At 44.7% G+C, this 18,699-nt stretch overlaps 2 protein-coding genes across 4 annotated transcripts in view; one reads left to right on the top strand and one right to left on the bottom strand.

Moving 5' to 3' along the window:
* The window catches only part of LOC122792248 (phosphatase and actin regulator 4-like), a 2,537,344-nt gene that overhangs the window by 198,201 nt on the left and 2,320,444 nt on the right, over positions 1 to 18,699 (top strand). The window lies entirely within an intron of this gene.
* The window catches only part of LOC122792431 (sestrin-2-like), a 78,560-nt gene that overhangs the window by 19,878 nt on the left and 39,983 nt on the right, over positions 1 to 18,699 (bottom strand). Inside the window, exon 3 of the mRNA XM_044060221.1 lies at positions 1,465 to 1,580. Within this exon, the coding sequence (XP_043916156.1) occupies positions 1,465 to 1,580 (116 nt within the window). The remainder of the gene's footprint in view (positions 1 to 1,464; positions 1,581 to 18,699) is intronic.

Here is an 18,699-nt window from a genome sequence, read left to right as displayed (position 1 = left end):
AACATGAAAATTTACAATTCCCTTTGGTGTCAGTGGCTACTTTAAGTTCATACTCTGCTTTACATTTCCTAATGGTTCTCTTAAAAACTTTGCTGATCTGTTTTAATTGATTTCTGAGGTGAAGGGAACTGGACCAATGTTATTCCAGATTTTTCTTCTTTTTGTTACAATCAGTGAGGACTGTTCTATCTTACAGAGTTATTCTTGAAGTGGTTACTGTACACAGAATGGATGGGCACGAACTTAACTAAGGAGGCCACATTTCAACCAGATCCATGGTTTGGAGATTCTTGGGGAAATTTGCATAGGCCATTTAAGAGCTACAGTAGCCTAGTCTTACAGAAGCCTTTAGAGAGACTCGTTTGCTGGGGAGAAGTTACCAAAAGACTAAGAGAAAAGATGGCTGATTAGTGGTTACATTTTACAAGGCGTATTGCAACACACAGATGTATGCTGCAGCTTAGCAAGGACCAGATCAAGACTGATCAAAAGGTACAGACACATGGGAGGCAAAGATATCTATCAAAGGCTATACTTTGGGCATCATAATGACCAGCTCTGAGACTTCTGATTTAAAATCTAAAGTGGAGGTACCCCACTCTGATGAATCATCCAAACATTGACTTTTTTACAACATTCAGAATCTACATCTTTAGACACTACAGAGTTCTTTCCACCTCCATGGTACTAGCTGGCAGTTAGCACAGATGTTTAAAGTTCTAAGCTGTTAATGTGTTGCATCTTGAAAGTTCAGGGATAGAGTCTGATTCTTTCCACACCCATTTGCCTACTATGCAATTCTGTGCAAGTGACTTAAAACATGCATGCTCCAGGAGTATCACTGAAAAGGAGTTTAGTGGGCTTACCCGATTAACAATCGCATAAAATCTAGTAATCAAAAAGAAAAACAAAACTCACATTAAAATACAATAAAGCATTAGTGAATGTAATAATCAGTAGAAAATCTCCAGCATGGCACTGACGAAACAGCAGTGCTCAGACATGGAAAAGAACTAAACGGAGCATATACAAATTCTGGGTTTATCAAGGGGTCTCATTCTACTTGCATCAGTACCACTTGCAGGTGCAAGATCCATGCTCGCATTCGCAGAACAAGGGACTGTTTTGAAACCCAGCCAACCTTGGAAAAGAAGGTCAGTAAAATCCACAAGTTATGATTCACTGCTAAAATTACCCTCTCAAAAGAAGGGGAGTGATCATAACACTCTGCACATAGGTCTCCCATTTACATGCTGTGACTAAATTAGTTTTCTGCGAATAAAGCACAACTCAAGAGCAACAGACTAACAAAATGGGCTTCCCAGTTCAATTGTTTACATGCATGTTAGCAAAGCCTGGAGCATAATAAATCAAGTATCTCAATAATCCAGCTATGTTGTAAATTACATTTATTTTTAATTCGTGTTTTACCAGAATTAGTTCTTACTTCAATAGGACACAAACCTGAGCTCTGAACGTTGGAGGAGTGACTTCACCTCGTCTGCTAAAATCTTTATACTGGAAGTCTGAGTCTTCCACGAAACAAGAGACACTTGCAAGGTGCAATGCTTCACTCTTATCTGTTAGGGAAAGAAAAGATGGAGGTAATTTATACAATGTGAAACATAACAATGGTAGTGTATCTTAATGAGATTGTAAGATTGCATCTGCTTCTGTCTAGTAGACATTCTGATAAGCCACCCAAACTTCAGAATACTCTGAGGCAATAAACAAATTTGTGCTAAGCCTATGAGAAGACAGACAGACGGCCCTTTTTGATGGAGAAGCTACACTCATGACCCAAGAATTCGCAATCAGAAATTCCAAAACTCAGGTTGAAATGTACATGGGACACAGCGTGCCAATGGGCATCTATGTAAATTTTTCTCCTATTCCATGCCCATCTGGTCTCCTCCTCTAACCAATAATGACCTTCTTGGAAATTAACAAAATGAGAATTCACATCTTCATGACTACCACATACTTGCCCAACTTGCATAGAAACTCAGTGTCAGAAACCAACTTGGCAAAACTCTTTTCAACCCCCTGATATAAAGCACGCTAAAGCGTGCTTTAGCGCGTTTCAGCGCGATTTAGCACGGAGTTGCCACAGGAGCACACAAGAGCAGCGGCGGTTAATTGGGGTTAAACTATTCAGGCTACCTAAAGTCAGCTCTTCATTTTTTCCCTTAGAACAGCTCTTCTTGAACTCTACTTCTAACCAAAACAGCCTATTCGCTATCTGAAAGATTCAGCTCTACTTGGTTCATAAGGAGACTATTCTCTAGCTGGGAAGCTTGCACTTGCTCCTAAAGTACTTTCTACTCTGATATAGCACTTTTTATTATACATAGTACCCCACCTGCCTAAAACCCCACTTTCAATCACCCACATCCCTCGAAGTACCCCACCTGCCTAAAACCCCACTTTCAATCACCCACATCCCTCGAAGTCTTTCCAAACTCAATTAACAGTTTTTTGTCCTTTCCTTCTAGCATGCAGAGGGGTCAGTTGCTAGCATCCTCTCCTGCCCAGCTGGTGAATCTGGGAATATTGAGGCAATGTTACAATTGCCTCATGTACACAGACAACCCTCTCCTCCCACAAAACAAAAATACATGCGAGAGATGCAACTATACAGCCAAACTGGAGACAGAGCTCTCTCAACATAAGACTGGCAAGACCAGACAGGAGGAGAAGGAAACCACACACACACCACAAACCCAGTCTCACATAGTACCATCACAACTTCAAATCACACACAAACACACAAAGACATACTCGGAGGCTCTGATCAAAAATCTACCAAAACAGCAGAGGCCACCAAAGCAGACACCCAAACAACTGCCACCTCATGACACAACACATGCAACACAGACCACAAAGTCAGTGTGCCAAACAGTCACAGCCCTTAAGGCCAAACACAATGCCAGACACACTTGTCATAGGCGACTCCATAGTCAGACACACTGACATCCCACTCACCAGATTGAGTAAGGAGAAGGTCACAGTAAGCTGACTGTCGGGCGCTAGAATCCGCCACATAACACAAGCACTCAGGTCACTCAACAGCAAGTACAAGTATGACTCAGTCATTGTCCATGCTGGTGTGAATGACCTGAGACATACCTCCCTGGACTACATGAAAAGAGACAGAGGAGCTCTCCGATTATGTAGCCCAGGCAGGTATGACCCTGACCAGTATCCTACCTTCACCAAGAATGATGCCACAGTACAAAGACAAAATGATCAGTTTTAACAATTGGCTTAACTACTGGTGTCATTCAAAGGGGATCCAATGTCTGTCTGCCTGGGATGACATGCTGGACAAGCCACGCTGCTTCGCAAGGGACGGCTTGCACCTGTCACCCCTGGGCTTCCGGATATTGGCAAAGGCTCTTGCCACCCCCATAGTGGCTTTTTTTAGGCAAGGCTCAAATTCTAAACCTACCACCCTAGAACACAAAAAAGAAAATAAACTAAGGGTAATGCTGCTCAATGCCAGAAGTCTAAACCTCAAGATGCACGCACTCTAAGCCCTTTCTCAGTATGGAGAACATCAATGTCTGTGCTGTGACTGAAACCTGGTTCAAGGCTCCTGAGAGCACCCAGACACTATCAGGTTTTACCTCGTATCATGCGTTCCGGCCCCAAAACCCGGACCACACAAAGAAAGGAGGGGGATATCCATATTCATCAAGGATACCCACACCTCCAGGTTGGTGGCAACGTACGAAGCATCGGAGACCATCCAGGTGCAATTAACCGTAGGAAAGACTGCAATTTGTAGCACGTTACAGGCCACCCTCTCAAACTCAGGAACCTCACACAGCTTTCCTGAAAACACTCGAGGGGATAAATGTATCTCCAAAACACCATCATATTAGGTGATTTCAACTACCCGAATATAGACTGGGATCATTACTCAAGCTCCAACACTCTAGCCCAAAGGTTCCTAGAGTTCATAAACTCAAATGCCATGGAACAACTAGTCACCATCCCCACAAGAGGAGAAAACATACTAGATCTCATCATCACGAACATGGGGACACAATGTTCAGCACCAGAGGTGTACCCCTCATTGGCGAGATCAGATCATAAACTAATCTCACTGAAGTCCACATCCCGCCCCCACCCCAGATAAAATAAGACCACAGTGAAAAACTTCTCAAAAGCCAACTTCACACTTCTTAAGACTGGTGTGGTTTCCTTCAAGGCCCCCCGAGCCAGCGGAAACCACTACCCAAACAGCTGAATCACTTACAAATGCCCTCTATCAGCACCTCCAGGACTGCATGGATCAGGCAATCCCAAACAAAACAAAGATGCTTTGCACCAAAGGCAAGTGCCCAGTCTGGTGGACCCCAGCCATTAACAAGCTCTACAATAAAAGGAGAAAGCTACTACAAGAGAGAGCAAAATCCTTAAAAGGGAAGACACCCTTGATCACTAGAAGTAAAAAACTACGATCGCTCATAAAATCATCCAAGGCAAATTTTGAAAGAAAAGTCGCTAAGGACTCAAAAGACAATCATAAGGCCTTTTTTAGCTATGTTAGAAACCTGGGAGGAAACTCCCAGATATGCTCAGAATTAGTTCAAAATGATGTAAAAATCACTGAACCAACAGACGTTGCCAACATACTGGCTGACAGGTTCAGTGCAACCCCCCCCCCCCCCAAAAGGAGAGATATCTATCCCAGCGGATTGTAGCCTCCCACACATCTCAAATGCTCAGGTGAAAACTGCTCTCTCCAAGGCAAAAAACACAGCATCTATGGGACCAGATGGTGTCCCCGGTTGTGTGCTCCACGAACTCAATGAGGAATTAAACCCGCTGTTAGGGCAGCTGTTTAATCTTAGCCTCACCTCAGGATACATACCCAAGGAGTGGCGTATGGCAACTGTGGTCCCACTTCACAAAGGCGGTGCCTCCACTGACCCAGGAAATTACCGCCCCATCAGTTTGACAAGCCTAGTCTGCAAAGCTATGGAGAGGATCATAATAGAACTCATAAATAAAGACATAGGGAACTTACAGACATTGGATCCAACCCAGTTTGGCTTTGTCAAGGGCAGATCATGCCTTTTAAACTTGGTTGATTTTTTTGAAACAGTCACCAAGGCCATTGATGAGGGCAAGGCAGTCCACACAGCTTACCTTGATCTTGCAAAGGCTTTCGACACAATACCCCACTCGGGTATCATAGAAAAACTCACCAACTTAAATGTAAACCCATACGTCACAAGATGGGTTGCAAACTGGCTAAGTGACAGAACCCACAGGGTCAGAGTGGCTGGCGCCATGTCAGACTCCAAGCCGGTCACAAGTGGTGTCCCACAAGGCTCAGTCCTGGGCCCCCTCTTGTCCGGCATCTACTTTTCAGAAGTACAGGCAAACACAGGAGGATTATGGCTGACAAAGTTTGCAGATGACTGCAAATTGGGTGCCATAGTTGAAAACACAGACACAGATATCCTCCAGAAGGGTCTCATAGAAACGGATAACTGGTGCCAAAGCCATGGCCTAAAGTTAAACGCCAAAAAATGCATAGTCATACCCTTCGGGAAAAACAAGGTTACCCCTAGCTACCATATAGGTGGCAATCCAATAAGCACAGAAGAGGTTATCAGGGATCTGGGGACCCAGGTTGACAGTAACCTTTCATTTGACACCCACGTTGCCAAGGTAGTTAGGAAAACCTTCTACATTGCCCACCTGATTATGAAGGGATTCACATCTAGATCAAGGGAGGTCATTGTTCCCCTGTACTCATCACTCAGACCAATGATCGAGTACAATGCCCCATTTGGAATGTATCTTACCCGACACCTGCAGCAATTGAAAAGGCCCCAAAAGTTCCTCACCAAAAGGATAAAGGGTCTCAAAAATATGTCTTATGCTGCCCAACTGAAGGAGCTCTATTCAGTCGCATACAGTCTGCTCAGAGGTGACCTGTGCCTAACGTACAAGGCCATGTCTAACCTGGAATTGATGGACATGCTCCACCTCAAAAAATCTAAATCCATAAGAAATACAAGAGGAAGAGACTTAAACCTTAACACAGTTATAAATAGGACGTGCTGGAGGGACAGATTCATCACCCAGAGACTCCCTATGCTGTGGAACAAAATCCCGGTACATGTGAGGCAGAGCACCTCGCTGGCCCTGTTCAAGAGAAATCTTGATCAATGGATGGGAGATCGCAGGTTTACCCCGGGGATCACCTCAGTGTCACTGCTGGACAGAGGCACGGTAAACTAATGGGCATAGTACCTTTCAAACTTAAGGGGTGGTGAAAGCCACATAACTTTGGGCTAGGCTTATAAATGCCCTAGGGCAGATAGCCTAGTATAAACCTATGAACCTAAAACGCTCCACCAAAAGTAAAGAGAGGGTACTTCAATACTCAAGATATAATAGCAACATTTTTACTTTAACATACACACCCCTTTCCGATGGTCTCCAAGTATTGGTAGAATTCCAAGCAAAATTGGGACAGGAAAGCTCCTGGACTGCAGAAAAGTTTCCATATGTGAGGCGCAGTCAAACCTAACTTCAACGCCATGACAAGGTAAAGTATAATTTTGTAATAAATGGACCATAATAGTAGATATGGATCACTGCCACAGCAGTCCTTACTACTGGGACTTCATAAGGCTTGACATCCAGCACTTTGTACCCTTTTCCATTAGCTGGAGGTCCTTACGATACTGGTGTATATCCAGTAGAGAGAGAGGCATCCAAGATTCCAGGGCTTCTACAATCCTGAGAAATAACCCAGTGAAGTTGAAATACCTTGGGAATGTAGACTTGTTCCAGTCTATCAGGATGTAAGCAGGTCTGAAGCCCTGTGAAAGGCAGAGGGTTATCCCACTCCAGCCCCAGGAAGATTCAGGGAAACCAGAGGGAAAGGTGGGAGAGAATCTTTTACTACAGCTGAGATCATTTAAGTACATACAAGTACCATGATCATTATGAATCCCTGTTGTAGTTGGCACTACCAAGAAGATTCCCTGGACAGGTATGCAGGTGGCTTGCTCGTCTGGAAACTGTCTTTTCTTCCTCAATGGCTGCACAATACAAACTTCAAACTTTCTGCCCAGGTAAACAGCATCTCGGTTGTCAGCCATCTAAAATATGGTTGGAGGTAAATTCTGTTACCACTTTAGTCATTACAATGCGTTTGTCTAAAGGTAGTGTACTTGTAGAAAACCAGAAATAGCTCAATGCAAATATAAACCAGCAATTCAGGAAGTCTTCTGGCTGACGGAATGGACTGCAGAAGGGCTATTTATACATGAAAACCACATCCTCTTAAAATTCCTGGTAAAAAAGTCATTTAAAAGGGATGCTGCTAGTTCAGAGGGGGATGCCATAAGCTTTTCCATCACAATTCAGGTCTAATGGAGGTGCAAGTCCTTTCCTTGTTATTGCAAGTGAAACATTCCCCTTAAGGAAATGTTTGATAAAGACACTAAATGGAAGATGTACAATGCAGGTCGATATGGCTGAGAGATGTACCTTCACAGAATTGTGTGCCAGTCCTGATTTGCACAGTTCAGAGAGATGCTGTGGCTCAAGAGGCCAGGGCTCTGATAAAAAGTCTCATTTCCTCCTTGGGCACCACATGGACAGACATTTCCATTCAGCTAGATATTTTCTTGTAACAGGCTTCTTAGCTTCCCTCCAGATGTTTGCTGAACACATCCTTTGAGAGCGGATACCTGAAGGGAAACAAGGTAATTTAAACCATGGTTTGAGCTGCAGAGCCCTCTAGTTTAGGGGTGTACGAGAGTCACCTTACTCAGAGTTCATTCAGAATTAAGCAGAACAGGGACCTTTGCATAATAAATACCCTACTCAGAAGCACCAGGGGAACCCTGAAGTCCAACAAAATAAATGGTTACAGTTATACATGGCTTCACAGTCTAGATCTTAAAATAGTCTTGTAAAAACAAGACCTCCCAGACGTCTCTGAAGGTGTTCAGCTCCCCCCTCCCCTTGAGAAAGACTGGAAAGTTCTCCTTGATGAAACAGATGGTCATCTTCATATGAAAAGGAGAATGGAACTGCTAAGTCAGGATTCCCCAAGAGGATTCAAAGCATACAGGAGGAACAGTGCAAGTAGCCATAACAATGGCAAGTCCATCAGCTGTAAAGAAAGTACAGTTGTGTAAAATCTCACCATAACAGGAGATGCCCTTCGCTTCACTGTTGCAGTATTCCTTACAATAGGGATCCCCTGCCTGGGGTAGCCCAATGTCTAGCCAGTTTACCAAAGCCTTTAGGGTGCAATGGGTATGCCATACATCACATGTATGCTCCTCGTGCAAGGCGTAGGGCATAAATGTGACGTCTGGATGAACTATCCTAAAAAAATGAAAAAGCCCCAGTATGAACGACAGTTTAAGGATACTAATAGGTAACAAGTACATCCGAAACCAAAAAAAGGATCAGGGTAGGAAGGAAGGAGTGAATGCTATTAGCAGCAAAGAGAAGGACCTCTACTGTTATGGTAAGATTTTGCACAACTGTACGATGTCCCTCCATATCACTGCTGCAGTATTCTTTACAGGAAAAAAAAAGAGAGGGGGAGGAAGGGCCAGTAGAGCCTTCAAGAAAGTTAAGAATGGCTCTGGCAAAACCAGCTCTAGCCCTAGAAATCACGTCCAACTTCTAATGCCTGGTAAAAGTATGCACAGAAGTCCAGGCAGCTGCCTTAAAAGAATTCGTATCCAAATCCTTGAAAAAAGCACCAGAAGATGTTACAGCCCTAGTAGAATGAGTCTTAACAGAAGGAAGGCTCTTCCCATGAAAGGAATAACAAAGAAATTGCTTTAGATAGGCAAGAAATGGTTTGCTTGGAAACAGCCAAACTGAAAGACCTAGGATGAAAGAAAAAAAAAAAGTTGCTCAGATTTATAAAAGGCTTTAGTTTTGTCTAAATATCAGAGTTGTCTATGCAAATATAGGGTGTGAAGAACATGCTCACTGGCAGATTGTGGAGAAGGAAAACAGTGGACAAATTAAGACTGATTAACTTATTAACCACCTTGGGCATAAAAGGATTAGTATGAAAGATACCCTGTCCTTACCACCTTAGGCATAAAAGGATTAGTATGAAAGATACCCTGTCCTTATGAAATACCAAAAAAGTAGGGACAGCCATAAGGGCTTGCAGCTTAGACACCTATCTGGCAGAAGTAAGAGCACAAAGATAAGTAGTCTTCCAAGAGCAACTCTAAGGTAGCTGAAGCAGGAGGCTCAAAAGGAGCCTAAATCAACTTTTCCAAAACAGAGGCAACCAACACCATAGAAGGGTCCAGCAGAGGGGCATTTATAAAGAAACTTGCAATCATTAGGCAACTTATAAAAGCCATCATATTTTTTGGGATCAAGGGGTTGGGAATCAGGAGCCTAAGAAGTAGTGGAAAAGTCATCCAGCAAGGCAGCAAGAACTGGAGGAACAGCAGAGGGTCGACACTTTGTAGAAGCTCATAGTACCTCTTCTGAACTAGATGTACAATCTCATTGAAAAAATTCCATCACTTGGGGAAATGTAGTCAACAAAAAATAAATCTTTAGGGTCAACAGACGCCTCTTCCACAGAAGCACAATCTAAGGGAGAAGGAATCTGGGAAGAATAAGTCAGGGATTCTTTAGAGGAATCTTGCCCTTAGGCCTCTCCAGAGGGTAGAAGACAAAGGAGGAGCAAGAATAGAAACCCCTTGAGGAGACTTCAGAGCCATAAGGGCATTAAAGAGGCCTTAAGTGAAGTTTTGACATTCACTCCGAGGATCTTTAGGAGCAGAGAAATATGCTTTTTTTTTTGCTTCTTTTAGGGAACATCAGCCTTAAAGATTTTAGGAGGAGCTGACCCCTGATGGCATTCAATAAGAGTAGTTGGGATCTCTTTCCTTACCAAAATCTGAAGAACACCCCTAGGCCCTTCAGAAATTAGCAGCTGTGGTTCTCCCTGAATATCTAAAGTGGAAGTCAAGGCCTCCATGGACATGTGCAAAGCGGGATCCATGCTGGCCCCCGAAGCATTCTTAGCAGAGGAATCTGAGAAACTGGACGATCCTCCGGGCTTTCACCGGCCTCAAGAGAGACGTCTGGCAAAGCAGGTACAGCAGAAGAATCAGATCAAGCTTTCCTGGTAGTCTTTGCAGATAGCTGACCCTCAGCCTGGGAAGATCCTTCCATAGTGTCTTTAGCCAACAGCTTAAGGCTTTGGTTTTCCAAATAAATAGCTAAGGAAGAGGGCCAACTACACATCTTAGGAACAAATGCTTGGCAAATACCACAATACATATGGCCATTGGAAAAGTACAGTTTTGTACCTACCATAAATGTAGATGTCCGATAGATATGCAACTGCAGTCATAACATATGGGTTGTCCTGCCTCAGACAGCCCTCGGTTGGCCGGATCCCAAAGTCTGGGTCCGACGTCGGCTGATGTCGCATTTCTCTCCGACGTCAGAGCGGCTGGAGTACATAAGCATCAGCCGACGCCATTTTCTTCAGTGTTTCTTGCCCCAGATGCCAGGTGCCCTCCAAGGAAGGCTGTAATCAAATTGGAAGACAAAAACAGGATTCCAGACAAATAAGTAAGCAATAAACAGATACACCATAACAGATATCCCCAGCTAAGAGAAACAGGGATAGGAGTGGACCCAAGGCATAGAGGGGTATGGAGGAGGGAAAATCGACTGCAGTTGCATATCTATCGGACATCTACATTTATGGTAGGTACAAAACTGTACTATATCCTTCAAGAATGCAACTGCAGTCATAACATATGGGTTGAATACCATAGCTTAGCTGGGGGAGGAGGAATGCTCTAGGAAAGAGATGGTGTGGCAATCAAACCCTGCAGGACTGCCGAAGCAAAGCCTGCTCTGGATCTGGAATATAAAGGGAGATTGTAGTGTTTGGAGAATGTATGCACGGAGCTCCATGTAGCAGCTTCTAGAATGTCTTTTGTAGGCACCCCTCTAAAGAATGCTGTAGAGGTGGCTGTAGCTCTGGTGGAGTGTGGTCTGACATTGGCTGGAACATTCTTCCCATGGAAGGAATAACAAAATCTGATGCAATGTCCTATCCATTTTGAAATAGCCTGTTTGGAAATTGCTTTTCCTTGTACTCCAGGGGCGTAAGCTACAAAAAGCTGATCAGACTTCCTACTGGTCTTGGTTCTGTCCAGGTAGTAGCAAAGTTGTCTGTGAATGTCCAAGGTATGCAACAGTCTTTCCCCTTTGCTCTCAGGATTGGGGAAGAAAGTAGGCAGGTGAATAGCTTGATTTAAATAAACCCTAGATACCACCTTTGGCATAAAAGTAGGGTCGGTTCTTAAGGAGACCCTGTCTCTGTGAAAGATTATGAACGGTGGTGTTGCCATTAGAACCTGTAGTTCAGAAACCCTTCTTGCTGAGGTAATTGCCAACAGGAAAGCTGTCTTCCATGATAAAAATTGTAAGTCCACTGAAGCTGCTGGCTCAAAGGGAGGTAGAGTCAGTTTTTCTAGGACAAAGTTGAGGTCCCAAGCTGGCACTGGAGCCTTTCTTGGTGGCTTAATGTTCTTGATTCCCCTGAGGAATTGCCTTAACAAAAGGATGTGAAAACACAGGCGGATCAGTGTTATATCTAGCTGAGATAGCTGAAGCATGTATCTTTATGGAAGAATATGAGAGTCCATTCTGTAGCATATCTGCCAAATATTCCAGGATGAGTGGGATATTCAATAATGATGCATCATGTCCCTTGCTGGTATTCCAAATGCAGAATCGGTCCCTTGCTGGTATTCCAAATGCTGAATCTCTTCCATCTTGCTAAGTAAACCTTTCTGGTGGATGGTCTTCGAGCTTCTGTCAATATCCGCTGAACTTCCTTGGAGAGAGATAGATTGAGGTTATTCATGGGATCTCCCAGGCTGTTAGCTGCAGTGTCTGAAGGTTTGGATGCACTGTTTTGAAGTTGTGTTGAGTCAAAAGTAGGGGCCATTGGGGAAGGGCCCACTTTTTGTTGTGACATATGCTCCGTAGTAGTGGGTACCAGTGTTGTCTTGGCCAGTCTGGAGCTATTAGGAAGCCCTTGGGCCTCTCTGCTTTGATCTTTAGTAATACTGTGGTCATCAGTGGCAGAGGTGGGAATGCATAGATTTTTAGAAAGTTCCAGTTGAATGAAAGAGCATCTATTTTCCAAGCTTGTGGATGGTATGTCCTTGAACAGAATTTTTGTAGATGATGGTTGAGGTGGGAGGCAAACAGGTCTACTTCTGGCCTGCCCCATGTCGAGGTGAGTTGTGTGAAGATTTTCGGATGCAACCTCCACTCGTGTGGATCTATGAAATTCCTGCTTAGGCTGTCCGCCAGCACATTGTCTTTGCCTGGAACAAACTGGGATTGCAACTGTATGTTTAGGCTCAGTGATTTTTCCCAAAGATTCATTGTCAGTCTGCAAAGGGGGTAGGAATGGGTGCCCCCTTGCTTGTTTATGTACCACATCACAGTGGTGTTGTCTGTCCGTATCAGTAGATGGCCTTGCTGAAGTTGTTGTCGAAAGGCCTCGATGGCATGCATTACTGCCAGCATTTCCTTTTGGTTTATATGCAGATGTGTTTCCTTTGGAGACCATTGTCCTTGTATACATCTGCCCTCCATGTGCGCCCCCCCATCCAAGGTCTGAGGCGTCTGTGTTATCTGAGGTTTTTTGAATGACATACCTGTGTTTGCCTGGCTTACCGAGGCCCACCATAGGAATTCCTTTTGTAGGCATGGAATGAGCGGTATGGTTGTCTCTAGGTTGTTGCTGTGCCGAGACCATAGGCTTTTAAGGTACCATTGAAGCTTTCTCATGTGTAGTCTTGCTAATGGAACCAGGAGAATGCAGGATGCCAAGTAACCCAGGGCCTGTAGGAATCCCCTTGCAGTCATCTGGGTGAGCTTTGCCAAACCTTTGAAATAATGAGTTAACCTCTCTTGCTTGTCTTCTGTCAGGTAAGCCATTTGACAGGCTGAGTCTAGATTGGCTCCTAAGAAGGTTATTTGCTGGGATGGCTGAAGTCTTGACTTTTGGAAGTTGACTGTGTATCCCAGAGCCTGTAGCAATTGTATGACATAGTTCAAGTTTTTTGTCAAAATCAATTTGTCGTCCGCTTGTATGAGGCAGTCGTCCAGGTATGGGTAAATTTGGATCCCCTGGAGCCTGCAATGAGCAATTACTGAAGCCAGGCATTTTGTAAATACTCTGGGCGCAGTAGATAAGCCAAATGGCAATGCTGAGAATTGATAATGCTCTGGCCCTGCAAGAAATCTGAGGTATCTTCTGCAGCTGTGTCTGATAGGGACATGCAGGTATGCCTCCTTGAGGTCCAGAGTAATCAGCCAAGACCCCTTGCCCAGCATGGGAAGGAGTTGCTGTAGAGTCAGCATTTTGAACTTTGGAACTATGAGAAAAGTGTTTAATGCGGACAAATCCAGTATCGGTCTCCATTGAGTTTCTTTTCTTGGAACAAGGAACAGTCTTGAGTAAAACCCCTGGCCTTGTTCTTGTTGTGGAACTCTTTCTATTGCTTTGATCTGAGCAAGCAGAGAAATTTGCTTGATAGCCTCTGCCCTCTGGTTTTGTGGTAGGTTTGGCATGCCTTGTTTTCTTGGTAAGGTATGAAAGTGGAACCTGTAACCTTGGTCTATAATGTCCAAAATCCATTTGTCCTTTGTCAATCTGTGCCAATTGTCTGAAAACGGAGATAATTTTCCGCCCAAGGGAGCTTCTATTTGCTCCTTGGTCAGCGGAAGTAGAGGAAAGTCATTGAGATTGTCCCTGTGGGGCAGGGGAGACCCCTGTGTCACTTCTTTGGTTTGCTGGTTGCCATTGTCGTCCCCTGTAAGAATCTCCATATTGTCCTCTTCCTCGGCACGCCTGTTTTTACCCCTTTGAAATCTTTCAGGATTAGGAAAGGACCAGTTTTTAGAAGGCCAATTCCTGCTGAACCTGGAGGAAATCTTTGACCGTCTGAACTGATTTTGCTTTTTCCTCGATGGACATCTTTAGCATTAGTACCAAAAAGATTGTTCTTTTCCAAAGGTGCATCAAGAAGTTTTGCCTTAACATGATCTGGTAGAGGTTGTTCTTTTAACCATGCACGTCTACGAATGACCGCCCCTGTCATAGCTGCCTTACATGAAGCTTCCAATGCATCATATCCATACTGCAGAAAGTGATTGCTGACTTGCTGAGAATTATGTACAGCTTCCTGCAAAGACTTCCTGTCTAAAGGTTCAGGAAAGGCCAATGTTTTCTGTAAATCATCTAACAGGTAATCCTGATATTGAAACATATGAAAGAGGCAATTCAGAGCTCTCATAGATAAAGTAGTGGAGGTGTAGACCTTTCCCCCCCATCTCTCTAATGACCTAGCTTCCCTGTTGGAAGGCAAGGGATTTTTGGAGGTGGATGCCGAAACCCCTTTAGGTTCCTGAGAAATAGTTTCTAAATCAACAGCATGGGCCCTAAAGAAATGAGAATGTGTTTCTGGGACCCTATAATATCTGTCTGGCTTGGCTGGGGCAGGAGGAAGAGTATCCGGGGTAACACTGGAGTCAGAGTATAGGTCATCCAAAACATCAAGCACAGGAGGTATAGCCAGGGGCCTGTGTTGGGGCTTTTTAAGGAAGGTTCGAAGGCGCTTTCTGGAATCAGAATATTCCTGGCCTTGCCACTTAAAATGTTCCCTCATGGTATGCAGAACTTCCCCAAAAGAAATATCCTCAGGAGGGGAGGCAGAGGGGATGGAATCCTCTGCATCAGAGTCCTCATAGGTCTGGAAGGGCTCTTCCTGGCCATCGGAGTGAACAGAGTCCTCAGAATCTTCATCTGAAGGGATAGGGTCAGAGGGTTCAACCCGGGGCCTCTTATCAGGAGGAGGCTGGGATCCTCTCTCAGGATGGGCCTGTGAACCTCTAATCATGGAAATTAAGTCTGCGGCCATAGTCATGATTTGTGTTTCAGGAGTAGGCTGAGGTAAGGCCTTAACAGTAAGGTGCTTGGTCTTGCTGGCTGCCTTAGCACGTGTGTTGGCCTTAATAGACATGGCCATAGGAGGCCTAGCAGCTCCACGTGCAGGAGTGACCTTATCTACAGCAATGGTCTCGGGCATTTCCTCGGTTTCAGTATCTGGAGGAAAATCTATAACTGGCGTCGGTGTGGCCTCCTGTATCGGAGGTGTCGGTAAAGCGGTGTCTTCGGTTCGGAGCGGTAAAATAACCGTCTCAGGGGGAACCGGAGCACTCGCGGTAGGTTTTGGCGTGGAGTCGGTAGAAGACGCGGGCCGAGGATGTCGGTCCCGGTCTTTTCGTTTCTTAGGAGTCTGCGATGTCGGAACTTCCGACGGCATTGTATAAGCAAATTTATCGCCGAAAAAGTCTTCAGCGAACTCTGCCCGGTGCCTAAGAGTGCGCTTATTGAAGCGAGCACAGGCGACACAGGCCGAGACGTCGTGGTCTGGGCCAAGGCAAGGAAGACAGTAAGAGTGGAAATCCTTATGAGGTATTTGTTTACCACAAGACAGACAATTGTTAACTTTTTCAGTAATTTCTGACATCGGCTGAGGCAAGAAAGGTCCCCAACGGGGTACTTAGCTTTTTTTGATGACTTCGGATTTGAAGAATACAGGAGCTGACCGACCGGCACTTGCGAACTGCTTCTACTTCGGGCACCGCACGGCAAGAAAGACTGAAGAAAATGGCGTTGGCTGATGCTTATGTACTCCAGCCGCTCTGACATTGGAGAGAAATGCGACATCAGCCGACGTCGGACCCAGACTTTGGAATCCGGCCGACAGAGGGCTGCCTGAGGCAGGACAACCCATATGTTATGACTGCAGTTGCATTCTTGAAGGACATCCCCTAAGCAAAACACTGCTCATGACAATCTTTACGGGGAATAGGGCTCCCACACTGGCATTTCCCCTTTTTGTGGCATGAAACCAAAAAAAAAAAAAAAAAAGTGGCCAAGTAACCAGCAGACAAATGAGCGTTCTGACTGAAAGGATCGTACATCCAAACTTCACCTTTATGACATATGCCGTGTGCAGGGAGCATACCTGTGACATGCAGCATGCCCACTGCAACCTAAAAGCACTGGTATAATGGTCAGACGTCAGACTGCCCTACTCAGGGGATCCCTACTGTAAAGAATACTGTGACAGTGATATGGAAGGACATCCACAGCTGCTGGCCCAGTAGAGTTTCTTGTAGCTCACAGCTTCCCTACTGGATACAGGAGGCAACAGCTCTCTTCCAAACCAAAAGATGGTTTGAATTAAACTGCAAATCCCAAATCCTATAATGGCCACTCAAGACAGGTTCCCAGAGACCCCCAAATCTACTTATGGACAAAGCAGCCCTCCCAAAAAGAGGAACTATATTTCTCAGGAGAACCAAGCCATACCATTCCAAAGATGAGGAGTCTAGTGCGCTCAGGACGCACAAAATGTGATCAGATGGCCATTCTGGAGACAGTCAAGTTAAAGGGTCATCCCACTCACCTGATGAAAGGTATATCTGCTCCAGGCTTAATTCCCCACAAACGTGAACTTTTAGGAGCTCTGAGGAAATGTCATTTGGAAGCTCTGAGGAAATGTCATTTGGAAGAAACGAAACAAACCCCCTCTGACCTCAAAACCACAATCAATCCCCCCCCCCAACAAACCACAGTAGGCATGCTCTCCCCTCAGTACAGCTCCAAGAAAGAAAGGGGGGGTGAATTTATTAGGTTGTGAAAAGTGGGTTGCCCAAGTCCAGTATGTCCTCAGGAGACGTCATGGAAGAGAGAGTCCATCCCAAACCAGTGGGCCCTCCTGCTAAACCAGTACCTCAGAGTACCAAACAATGCCTATAGTAAGGAGAAAAGACAGAAGGCTAGAAGCAAGCACATCTCTTGGGTTCTAAACACCTCAGAGGAGTATTGAACACCTCCTATCCAGAAGCCAAAGTTTCACCCTCCCCATAGGGGAGTGCATCTTGCAAAAGAAATCAAAGCTCCTAGCAGAAAGGCAGATCCTGATTTGCACTGTGACAAAGCAGGCACTAGACAAGCATAAGACAAAGGGAAGGAGGACCTCATTCTCCACCCATTAAGAATCATTTGGTGCCGCATGCAAAGGGTAAAGAAAGTAATGCCCACACACAATGAAAAAAGGCTCATGACAGGCCTTGCACATGCATCTAAACATGGATGAACTATCAAACAATACTGATCACAACTCTTAAATGCATAAACTTTTTAGTCTAAACACTGGTTTCTGAGGCAGTCCTATTCTGCAGCTCCTCCAAACCCATGATGATACAGCCAGATATGTTGAGAGTTGCCAAAAGAGAAGTCTGAGCCTGACTAATCTACAATCAGATGGCTATAAAGGTTGCTCCTCACAATCATGCTAGATGGATCCAGAGCTATATCAATCAGGAAGGAGAAATATGGTATTAATCCTGGAAGGCAAATCAGAGCAGGAACTGGGCTTGTACTTCACACTGGCCTCTAGTCTCCCCAGTAAAACAGGGGGCTGGGACCATATCACGTATACAATCACAGTCTGCCACCAGCAGTGCTGGAGCCTATGAAAACCAAGGACTTGCTCAGATACAGCAGAACAGCTAGTCCTCTAAGCAAATCTAAAGCTCCATGAGAACAAAATATCCATCTTTAGGGGAAATAATACATCACCCACCAATCCCACAGAAGGCATTTTTCTGCCATGTTACAGTAAACTCCAGAAGTCATCAAGACTGCCTGTCCCATATGCATTTGGTGGCTGAAGTCAATCACAGAAACTTTAGAGGGCAGGCAAGGATCAGGGCCCTAGCTGTGACAGCAGCAAGAAAACAATGGCGCACACATATGCAAGCTTATATAGACCACATGTTACGCTGTGACATACATAACACATACATCTCCCTCTTAAATGAAGGAACCTCTGAAAATTTTCAGCCTCTGAGGGAAAGGATAATCTGGCCTTAGGACCCATCAGAGACACTCCAGAGTTAGAGCTGGAAGTCAGTTCAGGCATACAAATTCAGCACACTGCTACAGACAAAATAGTTTATGGAAAACTCTCATGCTGATGGGCAGAATTCTGGAATGACATTTACAGCATATATGGCTGTAATATTAACTGCCACTTTGCTACAAGATTATTCATAACGGATAGTGGACAAAACAAGGTAAACAGGCTATGAAGCACATCCATACTTAAAGAACTTACAGTGATGTGCACCAGATGGACAATCTTGTTTCACAATCCTTCAGCAATAGGTTATGCAAGAGCTATATCACCCCCACCCCTGTATGGGATAATGAAATATGTGCACTTGAAGAATAAACTTCAGATGCAGTTGTGTAGATAAACAGGAAAGAACCCCGCTTGTCAAGAGGCCATGAGAGTCTGACAAAGGACATCCTCAATGGTTTTTTTAAAGCAAAGTACATCCAAATCCAACATTCTGGCAGACGGTTTGAGCAGGATCATCCTCCTGCATAACAAGTGATCTCTGAACCCTGAGATAACTATACATGTGCTTAGCTGCTGGGGCTACCCCTGCTGCAATCATTCTGCATCCCCTTCACACACCAAATGCAGCAGCTTTTTTTGCCATGATACCAGATGTGCAGTAAACACAGGGATGCTTTTCAGC

The sequence above is a fragment of the Protopterus annectens genome, chromosome 1.part2 (genome assembly GCF_019279795.1).
Source record: "Protopterus annectens isolate FY-2018-M chromosome 1.part2, PAN1.0, whole genome shotgun sequence".
Lineage (NCBI taxonomy): Eukaryota > Metazoa > Chordata > Ceratodontiformes > Protopteridae > Protopterus > Protopterus annectens.
Note: the sequence above shows the minus strand (reverse complement) of the source record. Positions and strands in the feature narration are given on the sequence as shown.